The sequence below is a fragment of the Lygodium microphyllum genome, chromosome 1 (genome assembly GCF_053477565.2).
Source record: "Lygodium microphyllum isolate KBCC chromosome 1, Lygodium_microphyllum_v1.1.10, whole genome shotgun sequence".
Classification (NCBI taxonomy): domain Eukaryota; kingdom Viridiplantae; phylum Streptophyta; class Polypodiopsida; order Schizaeales; family Lygodiaceae; genus Lygodium; species Lygodium microphyllum.
Window position 1 is genome coordinate 13041838 of NC_141135.1, and position 21081 is coordinate 13062918.

General features: G+C 43.6%; 1 protein-coding gene across 3 annotated transcripts in view; it reads right to left on the reverse strand.

Annotated features, from left to right (window-relative positions):
• Window positions 1-18805, reverse strand: part of MSH1 (MUTL protein homolog 1) — a 192158-nt gene extending 173353 nt beyond the window's left edge. For 2 of the 3 annotated variants that reach the window (XM_087670011.1, XM_087670164.1), the window contains exons 1-2: window positions 18590-18805; window positions 18221-18499 (exon numbers count right to left, since the gene is read on the reverse strand). In XM_087670011.1, the coding sequence (XP_087526137.1) occupies window positions 18221-18468 (248 nt within the window). In that variant the 5' untranslated portion in view covers window positions 18469-18499; window positions 18590-18805. The remainder of the gene's footprint in view (window positions 1-18220; window positions 18500-18589) is intronic. The other variant, XM_087670082.1, reaches the window with a different exon arrangement.
• Window positions 18806-21081: the final 2276 nt, after the last annotated feature.

Here is a 21081-nt window from a genome sequence, read left to right on the forward strand (position 1 = left end):
TTCACGCATTTTGTTGTCACAGCAAAGCGACAAAAAGGGAGCTCATTGCCCCTCATAATCCACCCCAAAATGGAGTTGCAGAGCGTATGAATCGGACCATACAGGATAAGGTCCGTACGATGCTATCTCATGCTGCACTACCCCATGGTTTATGAGCAGAGACTGTTATGACAGTCGTACACTTGATTAATCAATCACCAAACAGGTCTTTGGGGGGGGGGGAAGGGGAGGGGAGTTCCCGAAGAAGTGTGGTCGGGCAAGCCACCTTCGTATGCACACTTGAAAGTGTTTGGCTGCAAAGCATTTGTGCACATTCGTAAAGAAAAACGCAGCAAACTTGAGCCAAAGTCCCATAAATGCATTTTCCTAGTATATGGTGACGAGGGTGAAATGGAATATAAATAATGGGATCCCGAGAAAAGGAAAGTAATACACAGCAATGATGTTATCTTCCGGGAAGATCGCATGCATAAACAGCCCGAAAAGATTGAGGAGGTCCATATGGTTGTATTCCGGAAAGAAATACCTTTTGGATAGCAAAATGTGCCTGCTGTACAGAAGCAAATACCTGCTGTAAATGAATCTGCAAATGCAGAAAATAATGCTAGAAATGATCAGCCAGCTATTGCCCATAATTATGAGCCACTAGATGTGCAAGAACAGCTAGGAGCAAATACCTGCTGTAAATGAATCTGCAAACGCAGAAAATAATGCTGGAAATGATCAGCCAGCTATTGCCCATAATTATGAGCCACTAGATGTGCAAGAACAGCCAGGACAGCAAGCTGTTAATGCTAATTTACAGGCTGAAATGTCAGGACAGCAAGCTGAAAATGCTCAACAGCCAGCAAACAATGATCATTGGGTTAGAAGATCGTCTAGGGCTACTAGACAACATGATAGATTTGTTCTTGGTGCAAACAATGTGGCTGATTATGTCATGTTGATAGACTGTGGTGAACCGTCTTACTTCAAGGAAGCAATGGATAGATAGAACAGCAAGAAATGGTATAAAGCCATGTTGTCAGAGATGGAATCTCTTGAGAAAAATGGCACTTGGGACTTGGTGCAGTTGCCTAAAGGACAAAAAACCCTTCCATGTAAATGGGTTTACAAGATGAAAGTCGCTTCTTGTTCCTCTCCAAAGTACAAAGCAAGATTGGTTGCGAAGGGGTACAAGCAAGAACATGGAGTTGACTTCAATGAAATCTTCTCTCCTGTAGTCTACATTGGGAACCATTTTGGGCTTGGTTGCAGCTGAAGATATGGACCTCATACAGATGGATATAAAGACTACATTCTTACATGGTGATCTGCATGAAGACATATATATGCAACAGCCTAAGGGGTTTGTGGCACAAGGGAAAGAGAAGATGGTATGTAAACTCAAAAGGAGTTTGTATGGGCTGAAACAAGCACCAAGAGAATGGTATCATAAGTTTAATACATTTATGCAATCTCAAGGTTTTCATAGAAGTCAAGTGGATCACTGCTTGTACACCAAGAAGGCAACAGATGGCAGCCTGATTATCTCGGTTCTATATGTTGATGACATGCTAATTGCTGGCAGGGATACTCATGCCTTGGACTCACTGAAGCAGAGTCTTCATGGCAGCTTTGGCATGAAGAATCTTGGTGATGCCAATCACATTCTTGGCATACGAATACTCAGAGATAGGTCGAAAGGATTACTCTATCTATCTCAGCAGGAGTATATCTCCAAGGTCTTGCAACGATTCAATATGGAGGGGGGGAAACAATTGGGGTTCCATTGCCTCCATATGTGAAACTCAGTGCAGAGGACAGCCCTACATCTGATGATGACAAGGCTGAAATGGCCAAGATACCATATGCTTCATCTGTTGGCAGTTTGATGTATGCTATGGTTGCTACACGTCCTGACATTGCCTTTGCAGTGGGAGTGGTTTACAAATACATGGCAAACCCTGGTAAAAAGCACTGGGAAGCAGTGAAAGGTATTATAAGATATCTCAAAGGCACAAAGAATTCGTGCATCTGCTTTGGAAAGCAGAAGGCATCTGTCGTTGGCTTTACGGATACAAACTATGTTGGTCATGCGGATTGTAAAAAGTCCACTTCTGGGTATGTGTTTACCTTCACAGGAGGAGCAGTCTCTTGGATCTCCAAGCTACAAAAGTGTGTTGCATTGTGTACTACAGAGGCAGAGTATGTGGCTGCCACTGAGGCATGCAAGGAGGCTTTATGGATTCCACGTCTGGTGGGAGAGCTTTGCATTACAAAGTTACTTGTTCTCCATTGTGATAGTCAGAGTGCTATTATGCTAGCACGGAATCCCGTCTTTCGTGCAAAGACAAAGCACATACAAGTGAAGTATCACTTCATTAGAGATATACTTGACAGCAAGAGCATTGAGCTTGTTAAAGTGCATATAGATGATAATCTTGCAAACCTTCTCACGAAGGGTCTTCCAGCAGAGCAGTTTGCTCATTGCCGACAGATGATGCGAGTCGAATAGATATATGTATTTCAGCTTTGTACATACCTAGACTTAGCTGATTCTTTTCTCCTCTCAAGGCACATTACCTATAGGTGGGAGGTTGTTGGAAATAAAGGGCCCTCGTGCCTTTTATATGTGCTCGGGTGTGAACACACCCTTAGCACACTTGTACTTTCATATATATATCTATCTAAAAACCTAAAGAGGTACACTCGTCATTGTAACCACAAGTCGTACTCACTCTCCTCTCTACTCTGCACTCTCTCTCTACTCTGCTCTCTCTCTCTCTCTCTCTCGACTGCTAGCAAACACTGGATGTCTCGATCCTCGTGTCGGGGACCTCAACAGGTAGCAAGAGGGGTGGTTCAAGTGGCTTGTAGGCATATGTAAAGCGAGGCTCTAGTAGCTACCATCCCGTGCCTCATGATGACATCCCCCTCTTGCCTACACAACTAGCACCTAGGGAACTATCATTTGATGATGATGGTAGCCTTATTAGTGAGGATGAGTATAAGTGTCTCATCATCTGACACCAAGGAGCCATCTTCAACTCTCTTGATGAGCACTCAAATAGTTGATGATAATGATGATGATGATAGTGATGCATCATCATAGTCTATAGATTCATAGGTCTCTCTCTTTTTTGTATCTACTATCATTGTATCCACATGCCACTATGATCCATTATCCATGTATGTACTAGTCTTTAGACTCTAGTTGTATCGCATGTTGCGAGCAATGCATGCGACCGCGAGGGCCACCCTCATGTATTTATCTTATTTTGTAATAAGATGGCTATTTCCACATAAACATGTGTTCTATCATTAAACAATTAATGGGTATTTTAACAATCAGGTTAACTTTTTTATTCGTACTAATATTGTACCATACCTTATAAAGTCATAAGATACCATTTAGTACCGTATTTTATCGTACCGTACCGTATCACACCTTTCATACCTGACAACTATGGCTACTACACTTCTATGTGACAATGAGAGTTCCATAGCCTTGGCATGGAATCTCATATTCCATGCTAGGACAAAGCTAACAACTATTGATCTTGATGAGACTATTGATGTGGAGTATAAGAAAACTAAGGACAGTCTCGCAGATTTGTTTACCAAGGCTCTTTCTCAAGTCGTTCTTTGTCAACATTCCAAATCCCTTAGCCTTATGCCACATCCAAGATCTAAGAGGGGGTGTTAGAGATTCGGTCACCTTCAAGACAGCACCTTCAAAAAGGGAATAGGCATGTACATCGCAGATAGGGCAATCTATGCAATTGTACCATGTTTAGGAGCAAGTTGGGCAGCAATTTTGCAGCCACCAGCTATTTGGGCAGGATGCCAAGTAGGTTGAGCAAGTTGGACAAGGTGGATAGAGTTGCCACTTCACAAGCTGCATTTCTTGCAGCACTTTTTCATTATTTTATTATTTTATTGTCATTCGGCCTGTTTATGCAGCAATCAACCAGTTTTGACTAACCAACCTGATCATATTATTTTATTATATTTTGCCTATCTATGACAGGCCTACTTTGGGTCACAATCACTTCAATTTTGTGCAGGTTGAGAGAGGTCTCTAGCTGGTTATACTTATATTCACAGTGGTCACAAGGCCACTTAGTTCAAATGCACTAAGGGCACCTGGGGGTTAGGGCAGCCAAGTCATATAAATAGCAATCAATGCCCTATTGTGCACATTCATGATGTGATCACCACTCTTGGACTCTTGGCCCATTGGCCGATGCATCCATACACCAAGATGGTGAGGACTGGTGGTATGGGATGCCAACCCTTAGAATGTGGTCGTGGCCCGAAGTGCTGCTAGCTCTCAAGCTCAAGAGTGAGCCCATTTGGCTCTATGGCTGGGAGGTGAGCTTGGCTTGTGTCGTGTCTTACTCCCTTTTATGGTGAGCTTAGCTTGTGTCGTGTCTCACATGCAAGTTGGATCCTAGGGGTACATTTCATTGGTATCAAAACATCAACCTGCAATTGGGCTTGAGACTCGATGTCGTGCACAAAACCACTTTTGCTCACGGAACTGTGATAGTTTGCACTCAACAACTACACCTTTATCTTGTTAAGGGTAGTATGGGACACTACTAGTGGGAGAGGCATGCCCAGGGGGCACGTGTTGTGGGTGATGGATATGAAAGCAAGGTATGTTTCATATCCATGCTCAGGTTTTGTGTTGGGGTGATGCTAGTGCGCACGAATTTTTCGATTGTTCCAACAATTGGAGTTCCAAGGGGCTGCCACTTCAAGGATATGGTAAACCATCATTGGAAGCTGAAAAGCTTGTAGCCCGAATTAGCATCAAAAATTTTTCATTAACAATAAAATTGGCATTTGATGTTAGTGATAGCATTGATTTAATGTTAGTGTAGCATAAAATATTTTTCCTTTTAACATTTAATGTTGATGTTAATACTATTAGCCTGCCTGTGTTAGTCATGTCAATCTATCATCTCCTGGTTGTGAGCTCCTGTCAGAGTCTGACAAAGATAGAGGAGCTCTAACAATTTAGGTGCATTTTCTTTATTTGTTGGCTTCCTCTGTGCATTCCTAGGTCAATTACTGCTTTCCACAATTTGCCTACACCCGCCAGACATTGTCTTTGTCATTTGGGATTTTTTCAGGGTGTCCCCTATTATTTCTAGCATTTCTTTCTATATGAGCAGCATTTATTGCTGGTTGGCCGAGTCAATTTCATTCGCCAATCCCATAATGAAATGCCAATCCACAATAGAGAGATATTCCTAATGGTTTTGTGATGAACCAACCCCATTGCTCAATTCGCTTGGAGTCGCCGACTCATTAGTGTCAATAGTCTATCAAACTTAGCAACAGACAATTTTAAAGATGAAACTTCCTTCTTCAAAAGCATAACTTGCTAAACATTCTCCTCGTTGGCCAAAGTGTTTGTCTCACACTATGATCCCCTTGAATCATGTCTCTCTCTCTTTGGCACGTTATCCACCAATTGTCTTGTTTCATACACCTCCTCTATTGCACCTTTCAACTCACAACGCAACTCTCCAACAGTGCTATGAAGGTGAAGATTTGCACTTCACAACTCCTACGAAACATCATGTAGGCAGCCATTAATGCAGGTCAGCCAGATTTGGGCATTTATGGCTATTTATAGCCATCCCCCACTTGGCAAACACACACACTCTTCAATCTTCAGTCTTCCCTTTGTAGATGCACACTCCAACTCTCCGTGGTTGATGCTACCATCGCAATCAACCTGATATGGTATCCTCATTGGCGCTTTGGACTGCGTGCAAGGACTAATCAGTCCATCATCATTGTATCAACATTCTTCTTCACTCAATGCAATATTCTTCCCTCATCCCTTGCTTCCTTTCTCTCTTCTCTCCTGCTTTTCTCTGTGTTCGTATTTCTATTCCATTGTGCACTCTCACATGGTATCATCGCCTAAGTTAAGAGACAATCTGGAGATTTCTTGCAAAAGAGCAAGTTTTCATCACGAAGAAGCAGCCTAGAATTCCCAAACGCAGATTTTCAGCCTCCATTTATTGCCCGAACAGGAGGATAAGATGGTTATGGGCTTTCTTGAAGCATCTTTGCATGTAACACCACCTTGACTTTCTTTTTCTCTTGGCTGGGGTCAATTTGGAAGATTGCTCAACCGGCACAACTGAAGTCTCGTAAGGCTCAAGAGCACCAAGGGGAGGTGAATGCTCCCCTTGGCCGAGGACAATATAGGGTTGAAGCCTGAGGACTAGGAGAAGCTGGAGCTGGACTATCATTTGAAGATGTTGCTTTAGCTAGAGTGTTATTGAGAACCTCCTAGGGTACTGTGGAAATATTTGAAGTGAAAGAGGCCGAGGGCACAAATCTTGTGCACCGAAAGTAGATGATACCCTAAGGCCGACACATAAAGTACCTTGGATCTATGGGCACCCCCTTGTCCATCTAGAATAAGATGCATGTTGCCCCATCCCTGGATGGGAATAGACGAACTGTCACCAATGAGAATCTAGCCATGCAAAGGCCACAAATGAGCAACACGTGCCTTCTTCAAAGAGGACCGACCAACCAAGGCCTCAAATTTCAAAGCATTGGTTCCTTTCAGTTGCTCCTCTTGGTCTGAGACCATAGGAACCAACTCTTCCCACTGAAGAGTCTCAGACCGCCTTGAAGCAATCAAGGCAAAATAAAAACCACTGAAGCAGGGCGATAACTGTGAAAGAAAAGTTATCACCATGTCTTCAGAAGTGATCATCTTCCCTGTGTTTTGAACCTGCATCTAAAGCTGCCTTAGCTTGTTGATATGCTCCCGCATAGAAGATGACTTGTTGACACTCATGGTTTGCATCTGCACTTCCAAGCTTCATGACGGTTGTGCATCTAATCAAGCTCCAACCATATCTCTCGGGCCACCATCAAATGCTCAATATGAGAGATAACAGTTGTGGTACATGAGAGAAATAAAAATGAGCGAATGTGAGCATTGAGTTTATCCCAATGTGCCTGAGCCTTTGCCAACTCCACCTTATCATTGGAAGAGATTCTTGACTCGTCTCGCGAAGGACAATGAATAGCCTCCATAACAAGCTCCACCAAATCATACGACTCCAAAATGGCAAGCATCATGACCCACCAAATGTGGTAGTTCTCACCATCGAGCTTTTGATATGATGGAAGAGCCGGTAATACGGGCACCTTCCAGTCCATGATCGCCTAAAATTGTCTGAGTCTCAGAAGACATCTTCACCTACAATGCCTGCACAAAACACAAAAGCAGTCCCCTCTAACTGTGAAAACACAACCTGCTAGGGCTATGGTTCGCTCCTCCTGCTCTTTTTTCACCCACCAGAGGCAATGAAAAGGCAAAATCTGCACTTGAAGGCCCAAAATGCAGCCTTCTTCCTCTCTAACAGCAAAAGCCAGCAGCAACTTCAGCAAATCTTCTCCTTTCTTGCACACCCACGCTTGCCTCAGCCTTGTTCTGATGCGCAACCCTTCTGCTCACACTTGAACGCCGAAAACACAGCCTTGTGACGCACTGAAATCTCCTCTTCAAATGGGTCCACACTAGGTCATTCCTTCAATGCTCTGATACCATGTCAGAGTGAAGCAATGCGAAAGTGAATGACCAAGACAAAGAGTGAACAAAGAGAGGGGGGGAGAGAGAGAGAGAGAGAGAGAGAGAGAGAGAGATAGTGAACTACAGAGAATCTGCAATGAAGAATGTTGCATAGGAATGCAAAAATATACACAGGTGCAGAGAGAATATCTATGTATGTCTCCACCTCGAAGATATCGATCTCTGTCAGCCCTGGGAGTAGTCTCCATGGTCTGTAGCCTGAAATCTATGAAAACAACTGACCAAGACTACTGAAATCAAAGCCTATAAATAGGCTGGAAAAAATGCCATAAATAATGCAGGTCGGCTGCATTTAATGTAGTCAACTAGATAGCACTTGTCCAATTGCACTGTCTAACTACTATCCGACTAACCAGCTGCCACATGGCACTCCACCTACTCCTATTGCTTGCTATCCGACTGCACTGTCTGACTATTGTCCGACTAACCAGCTGCCACATGGCACTCCACTTGCGCCTATTGCCTGCTGCGGCATCTGCTCCTGCCTGCCCAGGGAATGTCCAGCTCTAACATGATATCCTCTAAAGACATGGCTATGATCCTTTTGACTCAACTACCATCTCCTCACTTCAATGTCTTCTACACTAGCTTTATCACAATGAGGACCTGTGAGACTCTCTTATGGGAGGAGCTTTCACCACTTGTCTTGGAGCATGACAAGTGACTCAAAGAGGAAGGGGCTAGTGATTCTGGCTCCACCAAAGCATTTACTGCAAGTACAGGTGGAGGAAAGAAGCCAATAAGAAAGACAAGAAGGCCAAGGATAAGAAGAAGAATCAAGTTCAACGTTGGACTCTTCCTCTAGCTCTAACACACATTTAGAGAAGCCTGAATGCCCACTATTGAAAGGGTGCTCATCTTGAGGAGAAGTGTTGGAAGAAATACCCTCACCTTCATCCAAGAGCAAAGGATAGAGCTAAAACATCTGAGCCCTCCTCTACTTCTTCACTAGTTGTTACACACAAGTCTATGTTTCTTCACATCCATGAGATGGAGAGCCTTCTTCATCAGTTATCTCATCTTCAAACATGCCTTAGGTCATTGACAATGGTGCTTTGAGTCGCATGACTCCTTGAGGAGATTTGTTGCACGATCTTTGTCCATTAGAGGGTATAGTCACTATTGGTGACAATTCTTCAGTGTCTATTAGTGCTATTGGCACTTTGCTATTATTGCTCAATTGTCCATCAACCTCTGCTTCAAAAGTCCTACATGTTGCAAACTTAGGCTTTCCACTGTTAGCAGTCATGTTTGTCATGCCTTGTCATCTCCTGCCTATGAGCCTCAGTCTGAGTCAGACGAGGACATTAGGAGCTCTGACATGTCTGTCATGTGTTATGATGGGAGAGGCTAGTCACTCTTGACTGGCTATCTTAGGATGTGTATTTCTTTTTGGCCTCTTTTAGTGGGCAGCCACTGGCTGCCCGGCCACTTTTTGGTCACTGTTGTGGGGCGCCCATTTTAGGGCATTTTTAGGGTTTGCACCCATTTTAGGGTTAGGGTTAGGGTTTGTCCTTTGCCTATTTATAGGCAGCCCCCCTCCCCACTTGATCACTTGTCTTCTTGCAGATTCCGACACTCCTTCTCCCCCGTGGTGGTGCTGCCATCATCATCAGCCTGATCTGGTGCCCTCACTGACGCTTCGGGCTGCGTGCAGGGGACTGATCAGTCCATTTCAGTGTATTCAGCATTCATTTCAGTCAGTGCAGATTTCTCTTCCTTATTTTCTGCTTTCTCTCTCTCTCTCTCTCTGCCTCCGTGTTCGTATTTCCCTCTTCCGCAGCGCACTCTCACATGGTATCAGAGCCGAAGGAGAGTACACGGAGCTGAGTTTTACGCGGGAGAACACCCACAACCTTGCGTTTGCTGGTCAAGACGTCTCCAACAGCTGAGGCGTCACCTTCTGCACCATCTTCTTGATCAAGGCGGCCTGTTTTGGTGTCACATCTTTGCGTTTGCTGCTGGCGTCATCCCCAACAGCCAAGGCGGCCCTTCCAGGAGGTCCCAAATATTTGCGTTTGCTGCTGGCGCCTTCTCCAGTGGCTGCCACATCATCAACAACCTCTTCCTGCTTGCGTTTTCAGCCAGGTGGCCTCCCCAACAGCTGGGCGACATCTTCCTTACTAGCATTTTGAGGCAGGAGGCTGTTTTTCTATGGTGATTGCATCGTTAGCATTTGCGTTTGACATCATCCTTGAGTTCTGTGCAAGGCGGCCAGCTCAGGAGCTTCTGGTGTTTGTGTTTCGGCACCGGCAACCTTCCCTTGTTGTGTTTTGGTGTTTGCAGATATCGAAGATGTCTTCTCATCAGTTTACGGGCTTTGATGACTCAGATGACGAGCTTTTGTCTCGACACTCATCTGAACGGAGGCATGATTTCTATCACGAGGACCGTCGTCCGGAGTCTATTCCTCTTTCCTGTCCCCCTTCTATTCATGTATCTCAGCGAGCCCCTTCCAGTGGGCCGAAGATGCAGCCTTTGGTACCCCCTGTAAAGGTACCCGTACTTCCTCAGCTGCCCAAAGAGGACCGGTTGGATGGCTCCAACTTTTCTCTATGGTCCTGCAAGGTGGAGTGTATCTTGGACTCCTTCGATCTTTGGGAGCTTGTTTCTGTTCCTATTCCCCGGCCTCAGGTGGATCCCACAGATGGGACATCTATGGATCGTGCAGCCTTATGGGATCGGCTCAATTCTAGAGCCAGATCTTTCCTCTTTCTGAGTTTGCAGGATTCTGTCCTTGTTCATGTTCACAGGTTGAAGACTGCAGCAGACGTGTGGAGAAAGCTCACAAAAGACGTTTGCCCATCGGATATCTCTCGAAAAGAAGTTGCGGATGCTCGCTATTGATGATAGTCCTTCCATGAAGGACCACATCAACAAATTACAGGATATGAGGGATGAGCTTGCATCCCTCGGTCGGACGATATCTTCTGAAGACATGGCTATGATTCTTTTGACTTAGCTGCCATCGCCTCGGTTTGATGTCTTCTACACCAGCCTTCTTACATCGAGGACCCGTGAGAAGCTTCTATGGGAGGAGCTATCCCCGCTTGTCTTGGAGCATGACGAGCGACTCAGAGAGGTCAGTGCTAGTGGATCCGACTCCACTAGAGCCTTTGTTGCAAGTTCGGGAGGACAGAAGAAGAAGAAGAAGTCAAAGGCTAAGAAGAAGGACAGTTCTTCAGGCTCTGACGCAGATTCAAAGAGACCGAAGTGCCCACACTGTGGGAAAGGGACACATCCCGAGGAGAAATGCTGGAAGAAGTACCCTCACCTTCGTCCGGGAGCGACGGATGGATCTACATCGGAGCCTTCTTCTACCTCTACACCAGCTGTTACCCATGAGTCAGTGTTCCTTCATATCCATGCTTTGGAGGAGGATCCTTCTTCCGTGGCTGCCGTGTCTCCCACGAGTGATCTTCACCGAGCATGCCGTTGTTATTGAGGATTCTTTTACAGGAGCTGTCTTATCTACAGGTTGGCAGGAGAGCGGGCTTTACAGGCTCCATTCCCCTTCTTTGATGCAGGGTCCTCCGCAGCAGTCTATTGCTACACCCGTTCCCGCTTGTGCACCTTCTATTCCACAGGTTCCTTCCCATCCCCCACCTTCTCCTCTAGTGGTTCCCTCGTACCCCCCCATCCCTTTCAGAGGGGGACGATCTCGGTGATGTGGCTGTGAATTCCCTGGCCCCTAGTGTTTTAGAGGGGGATTCCCAGGATCATGAGGAGCTCCTTCAGCGGTAGTATACATCGACGGACTTCATCGACATTGGCATTCCTCATGCTACCCCAGGATCTATTTCTTCTTCGGCCTTCAGCCACATCCAGGATCTGAGAGGGGGTGTTAGCAATCATGTTTGTCATGCCTTGTCATCTCCTGCCTGTGAGCCTCAGTTTGAGTCAGACGAGGACATTAGGAGCTCTGACATGTCTGTCATGTGTTATGATGGGGGAGGCTAGTCACTCTTGACTGGCTATCTTAGGATGTGTATTTCTTTTTGGCCTCTTTTAGTGGGCAGCCACTGGCTGCCCAGCCACTTTTTGGTCACTATTGTGGGGCGCCCATTTTAGGGCATTTTTAGGGTTTGCGTCCATTTTAGGGTTAGGGTTAGGGTTAGGGTTTGTCCTTTGCCTATTTATAGGCAGCCCCCCTCCCCACTTGATCACTTGTCTTCTTGCAGATTCCGACACTCCTCCCCCGTGGTGGTGCTGCCATCATCATCAGCCTGATCTGGTGCCCTCACTGACGCTTCGGGCTGCGTGCAGGGACTGATCAGTCCATTTCAGTGTATTCAGCATTCATTTCAGTCACTGCAGATTTCTCTTCCTTATTTTCTGCTTTCTCTCTCTCTCTCCCTCCGCGTTCGTATTCCCTCTTCCGCAGCGCACTCTCACATCCACTCCTCTCAATAGGTCCTACGGGATTGTGTATGGAGAGGAGGCTACTCTCACTAGATGGAGTGACTCAGATTGGGCTAGAAATGTCAAGTCTCAATGCCCACTACAAGCTTTCAATTCTCCGTTGGATCAAGAGCTATCTCATGGAAGAGTAAGAAATCTTCTACGGAGGCCGAGTACTATGTCCTTTGTTCTACTACACAAGAGGCAATTTGGCTCCGCTAGTTATTGGCAGAGACTAGCTTTTCACAAACAAGACCCATTCAGCTGTATGTGGATAACAAAAGTGCCCTAGCCCAAGGTTTCATGCTTGCATGAAGCACACTAAGGTTCAATGCCATTCTATTCAACAGCAAATCGTGGATTCCAAGTTAGCGGTGGCCTACTGTCCCGTGGAGGACAATGCAATAGATCTCTTTACGAAGCCTTTATCGCAAGCTTCCATGCTTCATCACATAAGGTCTTTGGGTCCTCACACTCCCTGGAATTTAGAAGCAAGTGTTAGCCAACACTATGTTAGTTTGTCATCTCTTGGTGTGAGCTCCATTAGAGTCTGACGAAGACATGGGAGCTCTGATTGTTTCTACCAATTCTAGAGTGTGCATTACACTTTCACTAAGTCTTTTAGAGCATCCACACTGGCAAAAAATTGCTTACAACCTTTTGCATTTACTCTTTTAATGGTTGGAAAGTCTATTCATAAGGAATAGGAGATAACCAGCTTCAATATGCATCGATCAATAGTTTTTGAATCAGCTGCATTACTCCATTGTTATTTTGCAACCTAATAGCATTTTCAAATGATCTTGGATCAGGCCAGCCAATTTTTAACCCCTCTGCCTATTTATAATAGTCAAGTCCTTGGCTGCAATCCTTTGGTCATATGCATCTTCAACACACTTGGGACTCCCAATACTTTCCCTTGTCTCCAACTACTGCCATTTGTCATCAGCCTAAACCAGTGCGCTCACTGACACCATGGGCTACATGCAAGGACTAATCAAACCACCTTTGTATTCAACTTTCATTCAGAGTTTAATGTGGATTGTTCTCTTCCATTCTCTTCTTTCAAGTTTCATTGCAGCCTTTCTCTTTCCTTCTCTCTCCATGTTCATGTTCCTCTTCTGCCCCTTGAGGTAGAGTACACATGCGGACTAAGCCAAGAGGCGTCTTCATTGTGGTAATGTCTTGGCTTTCCAAAGCAAGCTGAAATTGGTCATAGCCTGAATATAAATCTCCCATGGAATAGATTGGTCTACCTGCAAAAGCTTCAGCAAATTCATCAACAATTGGCCCTGAACCAACATTTCTAATAGTGACTTTATTGACAGGTTGTAAATCTTGAATGAATCACAAAGATCCATTCTTCTTAGGCACGGTAAACCATCGGTTGGAATATGGAGCTGAAGATGGCTCCAATATTCTCATTTTTATCTTTTCATTTAGAAGTTCCAATAACTTAGGCAAATGGGCCCTCGGTACCGGAATTGGTTTAAGATTCCAAGGAACGTGTGGGACCATAAAAATCACCATTGGTGCCACAACGCTTGGATCCACACAGCCAATTTCATGTGGCTGATGCGCACTCTCACAACAACAAATCATCTTCATCATTATTCTACATTTTCAGCTTGTACTACCATCTCAACAATCAAGGACGAGAAGAGTTGATCTTCATAACCTTGGGAGCCATGTTTAAGAATTGCTATTTGGAAGGCAGAGTGAGTTTGCCTTAAGCAACTAATGGACATGTACTATTTGAGAAGGGCAACAAAAGTTTAATACTTAGTCCATAAGAGATGATTGATGCTAACAAGGTGATCATGAGGGTGCTCATGTTTCTAATGGGGGCATGATTGGAGGAGAGCAGGATGGCGATCACAAAAAACAAAGAAAAAATAAGAAAATCTTAAAAAGTTTTTTTCAAACACATTTATAATGCAAAGAAAAACTATATAAGGATAGAGGACAAAGAGATAGGGGCCCTTCTCCCGATGTTTGTTCCAAGCGATAGTTGCCAACCATCAAGCACTTTATGAAGGCTATGTTTGCAGCAGATTCAAGCCATCTACAACAACTTGTATCCTCTTTATCAGCCATACATCAAATATCTACATTTTTGTGTTTTCTTCACTCTTGAAGGGCTTCCCACAATCACTTGTCTACAGCCACTTACACACAAAGATCTTCATTGACATTCTTATGTTTTCTTCTTCAATTCACTGCCTAGAAATCACCTTGATAGCACCCATCATCACGAAGAGATTTAAGCATCGTCGTCTTCTCTAACAACTCTTGAAGGGCTGCCCACAATCACTCTTGAAGGGCTACCCACAATCACTTGTCTACAGCCACTTACACACAAAGATCTTCATTGACATTCTTATGTTTTCTTCTTCAATTCACTGCCTAGAAATCACCTTGATAGCACCCATCATCACGAAGAGATTTAAGCATCATCATCTTCTCTAACAACTCTTGAGACCTGCATTTCACTCCCTCTACTGCTGTCCTCCACGATTCACTGTCTAATCCAACATTTCACTACCTAGAGGACTACATTTTGTTCCCTCCATAGAAAAGTTCCTTTCTTCATCATCGACAACTCTACCCTAAGGACTATGTTTCACTCCCTTCACAATGCAAATCCCTTCCAAGTACTACCACCAGATCAGCCAAGATAGTGCAATGATCTCCAAACTCAACTCCATCACATCAACATGATTCAATGTTCATCTTCTTCTTTGATGTTTTCAAGTTTCTTTATCTAAAAGTTTCTCATACATTGTACATTTCTTCCCAAAGACCCTACCATTTCTCAACATGTCTTTCCCCTTAGCTCTTGAGATGCTCCATTTTTATTCATCTATTTCTTCTACACCATGCACTCCCCACCTCAACCATCCTCAGCTCCTACTTATCCTTCATATATACTTCCATGGCTTCAGGGGGTTGATCGCTCCCTTGCTAATTCAAGTTTTGGCTTATCTTCTTAGTATTTGAAACTTAGACATCCTACTAGTTGAATATCTCTCTCTCTCTCTCTCTCTCTCTCTCTCTCTCTCTCATGAGGACATGTATTTTTGAAACCTCACTTAACATGTGGATTAATTTTTAATCACGTGATTTAAGTAAATGATGCACATGTGAGGTGTAACTGGGGTTAAAGTAAATTTACGAGCCCGGGACCCGAAGAAATCACAGGATGTCAAAGGCAAAAGTTGCTATAAGTTATGCCGCAAAGGTACTTAGTGGTATCTGGTGCCAGTTGTTGGCCTAGGTCATTCATTTGGTCATAAGTGTCAGTTGGTGATACTAGAGAAGTGACGTTTAATGGTATCTAACGCCAATCTAATGGTCAAAAATGGCACAAAGACACTCGAGGATGGAAGTTGCCTAGCCAATTTAATTATTGGCTAGTCAGATTATTTTTCAAGGCGCCGAAATAATTATTAGATTAATTTTCAGTATTTAAATATTAAAATTAATCTTTAATTATAAAAAATATTGGAAAAACCATTTGGGAAGGTTGCCACTTGTAAAAAATGCCCATACAAGACTGAAAAACGTCTCTAGTGGCTAGAGGAGCATTTTTATAAATTGAGCCTGCAAGAGAGAGAGAGAGAGAGGGGAGGCTACTAGTCTGATTTGCCGTCATTCGTGGACCTTCTGAGACTGCCAAGGATAGGAGAAGACCAATCAACAGCAGGAGGCAGCATCTGCAGGCTGTTGAGACAAGGCAACAGCTGTAAATGACTGATTTTCTTCAGTTTTTTACATCTACAAGCTATTGTGGTAGGGCAGCAGCTGCATTTGACTGATTTTCAGTCATCCTTCGCAACAAAACTCTGAATTTTCTCTCTCTACAACTTTCTCTCTCATCTCCTAGCCATTTCATAGCCTTGCTCCAAAGATCGCAGCATTTGAACCCTTGGAGGCTAAGAAATTGCAAATTTCTCTGTTGTAAACCCTAATTTACAGCAAAAATTAGAGTTTAGCAACAGCCTTGGGAAGCGTGCCAAAAAATTGAAAGCTCCAAGACTTGGATTCAACAAGGCTAAAGGTGAATTTCAGCTGATTTCAAGTGGAGAACTAGCCAGCCATTGAATTTGGGGCATTTCCATCGTCTATGAAGTGGATGAAGGCCAATCGAGTGCCCGAATCAAGGGGCAAAATGGGTTAAAGACTTGCTGGTCACTTTGGACAGCAACGGGAGTTTGGATTGCGAAGGGAATCAGGAGAATTCCATTGTAAATCAACTTCTTCTTCAATAAAGCTAAAGAAATACCGAAAGGGGCACCAATTTTGGGGCCAATCGAGTGTGCATTGTCCAAGATCAATAGGTAAATTTGTATTTTCAGATTTGCATTAATTGTTTGTTGCTGTAATTAAGTTGTAATCAGGGATTTACCACCCATCCATGGAAGGAAGGCTGGTCACTCTCTCTCTCTCTCTCTCTCTCTCTCTCTCTCTCTCTCTCTCTCTCTACATATGAGGGATAGGAGCAGATGGAGAGAACCCTAGTACTAATGATTTCACAAATGATCTGAAGCAAGCCCTTTGTACCACATGGGATTATCAAATCAAAGATGGAAGCGCCACCCATAGTGGTAGAGGCCCTTTTCCAAACAATGATCTTCCTACATCAACTCTAGGACTTACCAAGGTAGAGCACGCACTAGAGTCATCTAGACAGCTAGCATTACAAGGGGATACTAAGTGCTTGTATGCTCTTACAGAGGCATGGTTATTACAGCTACATGGATTACACATGAATCACCTCCCACCACTTTAACACAACTTGGATTGCCCTCACTTGGAGCTTAGCCAAGAGGAGCTAAACCACATCATCACAATGGACATTATTCAAATACACACAACCAGGACATGGGTGACACCTACTAAGGATCTGGGGACGAAGATGGCTTTCTATCGAAAGCATCTTCTATACCCCGATGGCTTTGTTATCTGCCTCAGAGACATGGATGTACACATATCTCATAGTGTACGATGTGCCACTGAATAACTTTGTACATCCTCACACCAACTACAAATCAAGAAAATAGATACGATGCACGCTCCCTCCCTATGGAGGACAAGACTTGCTAGCTCTGTTAGCTCAACCCAAAGACAAAAGAGCACTACTCGTGCATATGTCCAATGTACAATGAGATCAGAGGGCATTTCTGTTATCTATTTAGAGAGGGATTTGGGCCACTATCCAGGTGATGGATTTCCCAGATTAGCGATGTCTCGAGCTGTTCTTACTAGAGCTATGCCGTCACAAAAAGCACCTCTTACAGACCCAAGAGTAGAGACAAGGAGCCGCACACTAACGTACACTCACAAAGTTCTATCGAGCATCAACTACTCTCCCCACTATAGAGCCCTCCTTGAAGCAACTAGCAGCCCCACCACAGGGAACCACCCTAGACATAGCCACAAAGAGGTGCAAAGCCCGTCATCCATGTCCAACTGATCCACATCCCCGTAGAGGCATCATCTACGAATATAAAGGATACTACACCATTATCAAGGGACCATACCTCGCCACAAAGAGGTGCAGAGCCCATCGTCCACGTCCAACTGGTCCATACCCCCGCAAGAGGCATCCTGTGCAGATACACAAAGAATACTACACTATCATCACTAGACCATACCTTGCCGGAAGTTTCTCTACACTAGATAGACCCATGAGAGATATCTTGGAATGAGAGTGCCTCCTGAGCAATTCCACATTGTATTGAGCTTAGACATCATTTTGTACTTATCAATCATACATTATTTATTGTTATTTTCCACTTAGTAAGTCCCAGCTTTAGGTAATAGCTATCTTGGGACATGGGAAAATTCCAACATTTTGGTCTCATAGGTCAATTTGGCCTTTTGTCAAGGTTAATCTCTCTCTCTCTCTCTCTCTCTCTCTCTCTCTCTCTCTCTCTCTCTCTCTCTCCACATAAACACCCACACATAAACATACATCTGCGCTTGGCCACACATATAGACCATTGAAAATGTGGCATTATTGACTTGAATAGCATTTAATCAGACTACAAATATATGAACAAGGTGTGTGTCTGGATACGCTTGGTCACACATGTAGACCATTGAAAATGTTGCATTATTGACTTAAACAGCATTTAATTGAACCACGAAGTATTTGTGGAGACGTTCAATGGAGAACCTTGATTAAGGGCTTACCTATAATTAACTTGAGACCTCAGCAGGAAGAGGCGATTCCTCTCAAGCCAACTTTGGCTCAGCATCCAGTACCTGTGTGCAATAGCAGCCTCTATAGGCAAAGAACGGAGGTTATGCACTCTGACGTCCATGATGCAGCAGCTCGAAGAGTGAGAGGGAGGCGTCCGGGCGGAGGCACGGCTGACCCTCGCACGCAATGCTTTAGGCGCTATGGAAGAAGGAAGCATGGAGCGACGAGCTTCCAGCATCTGACTTGGTAAGAGATGCGGGAAGGGACTGCTGCAAGACAGCGAGGGCAGCAGACCTGTGAGCTGTATTATGCAGCACAAAAAAGGTGGAAAAAGGACAGCAAAGGAGAAGCATACCAACCTGGTGTCTCTATATCATCAAGACTAAGAAATGATGGAGTTTTATTCTGCTTTATGGATATGGAGTGCGTATCGGCGTCGTGTATATGGAAGCTCTCCTTCTGTTCCTCCGCCTTTCGCCGCCATCCACGACGGCCCCGACAGTAAAAGCCGTTAATCCGGTAGACTACTGTTTTCTGTTCCGGTCCCTTCCTTCGTCTTGCATCGAAATTCTTTTTAATGTCACGGAAAGAATACACAAAATTCAGCGAAATAAATGAATCGATCAATAATGAATTTCTCATTTCTTCGTCTTGCATCGACATTCGATTTCGTGTCGTAATAATTTTTACAAATCTGCGAAATAATTAAATTTTGATCAGTTTTTTGTTCCTTCTTAACTCCGCGCCGCCTCTCAGCTTACATCGGCCCACCCATCTATAAGGGGTACGTTCACACATTGATGTAACACACGGAGTGCTCGAAATAAGTTGGAAAACCTTCAAGTGGGGAAAATAGGAGGTCTTTTGCCAGAATTTACAGATGTTGAGGCAAAAATACACTAAAATTTTCCCAAGTTTTGTAGGTTTTTGAACGTTCAAATTTTATTTTTAAAGATAAATTTCGAAGTTTGAAGGTAGGATTACACTACACCTAAGTTTCACTAAAGTAGAACAAGGCGACAAAGTCACAACATGTATTCCATCGAAAACTTTTTGAGTCACATAGGGACTTCCCAACCAAATGTGTGTCTTATAGAGCTAGACAATCTCAAATGTCAAGGTTTCAAACCTTTTGTTCAAATTCTAGAGGTTTCTTGGAAATTTTTGAAACCCGTGCCATATTTGTAGAAATTACACAACACAACAAATAGAATGTGAGCAAGGATTAGAGAACACACAACAAATATGAGAAGAATAGAGACTACTTTAATTTCAAACAAATTGATACAAAGATGGCTCTATCCACACGTGCACTTCTATTGTGAAGCTTAGATGGCGATTTAGACAGATGATAGGGGAAGAGCATAGGGTAGCTAAAAGAACTCTAACTGGGTGAAAGATAGATTGACGATGGCTTTAGAGGGGTATTTCTTTTATGGTGTGGGAAGGTAGTCTAGTCGGCATGTCCAACCATATTATGAATCTTCCCTAGTCGACCAAGGAATATATCCCTTTACAATTGGTGCTACCCCGAACCCCTGTCAGGGGGGCCATTGGTCCCCCTTGAGACCCCCCAACCAAGGGCCGCGAAAGGACCTCATCTAACATACAAGACAGGACCCACCCACTATCTAAGCTCACACATGGCTTCTCCTCATAATAAGGGCCTGACAACTTAGAGCACCATGGATCATTGGTGGCACTTTACGAGGTATAGGATATTGAGCATACCTAACAATATTAAACCACAATTTCATTACCCTATCCACCTTATTAAAGCCCATAACATGGTCCACAAACCCATTAGGACAATTTTGAAGAAGCATAAAGCTTTGTATCTAATAAGGAAACAATAACCGAAAGGCATAGAGCTATAACAAATGGTCCATGGGTAACAAATCACAAAATTTATATTCGATTTTTAAATTATTCACCGGGATATTCAATTGGCCCAACCTTGGCATCTTCCAATCCTTTTTCTTTGTTATTGCCAAAGCCTCTTCATAAGATTAAGGTTTGTTCAACTGCATCTCAAGTCAAAGTGGGGCTCTAAGGTTTGTTAAGAACGGATCCTTCTTTGATGTAGTTTATGGTCTTCCTCCTCCAAGAGTCTTCCCCCACCATAGCCAAAGTGCTTCAAAGCCTTGTGCAAATTGTTTCTCCATATGGTTCTCTCTTAATATAAGACAAAAAATCATGCCACACCATATTTGCATCTTCAATTTGTGATTGTCATCATATCAATGTCGCTTTTACTCCATAATCCACATCAATTGCTCGTGTGATGAGTCATCAAATGAGTCACATAATTTTTTAGCCAATCTCAAGCTGCTCCTCCAATCATATTGTGTAGTATCCAAAGTCAATGTTTCTCTCCAATCAACTCATCAACCAAGCCAACTCGAAGGCCTCCACAAATGGAGCCACATCCTCCTCCTTGCTTCCAAAAAACAATTGAAAACATGTAGCCATATTTGCCGCCTAAAAGCTTACAAAAAGATCCTTGATAAGGGGCACTAAAAGAGTGTGAGTTGTCTTTAGGAGATTGAAACCCTCACTACTATGGTTTCAAGTCACCCTTTCTCAGAATGAATAGTGTCAAAGGCATGACGCAAAAACATAAGTGGTGTATGATAACTCAATGAATCAATATTATCTTATGTATTGTAATTTTTGTGAACGACTAAGGAGCTAATGACTATCCTATGCACTATCAATTTTAGGTATCAAAAAGGCACATATGCAATAAAAAAATAGTACAAAGCAAGCATGAAGCATTATATATGTGCGTATGCTCACTTACTAAATTAGGCATAAAACTCACTTCAATTACCCCTTTTGAATATGTTTA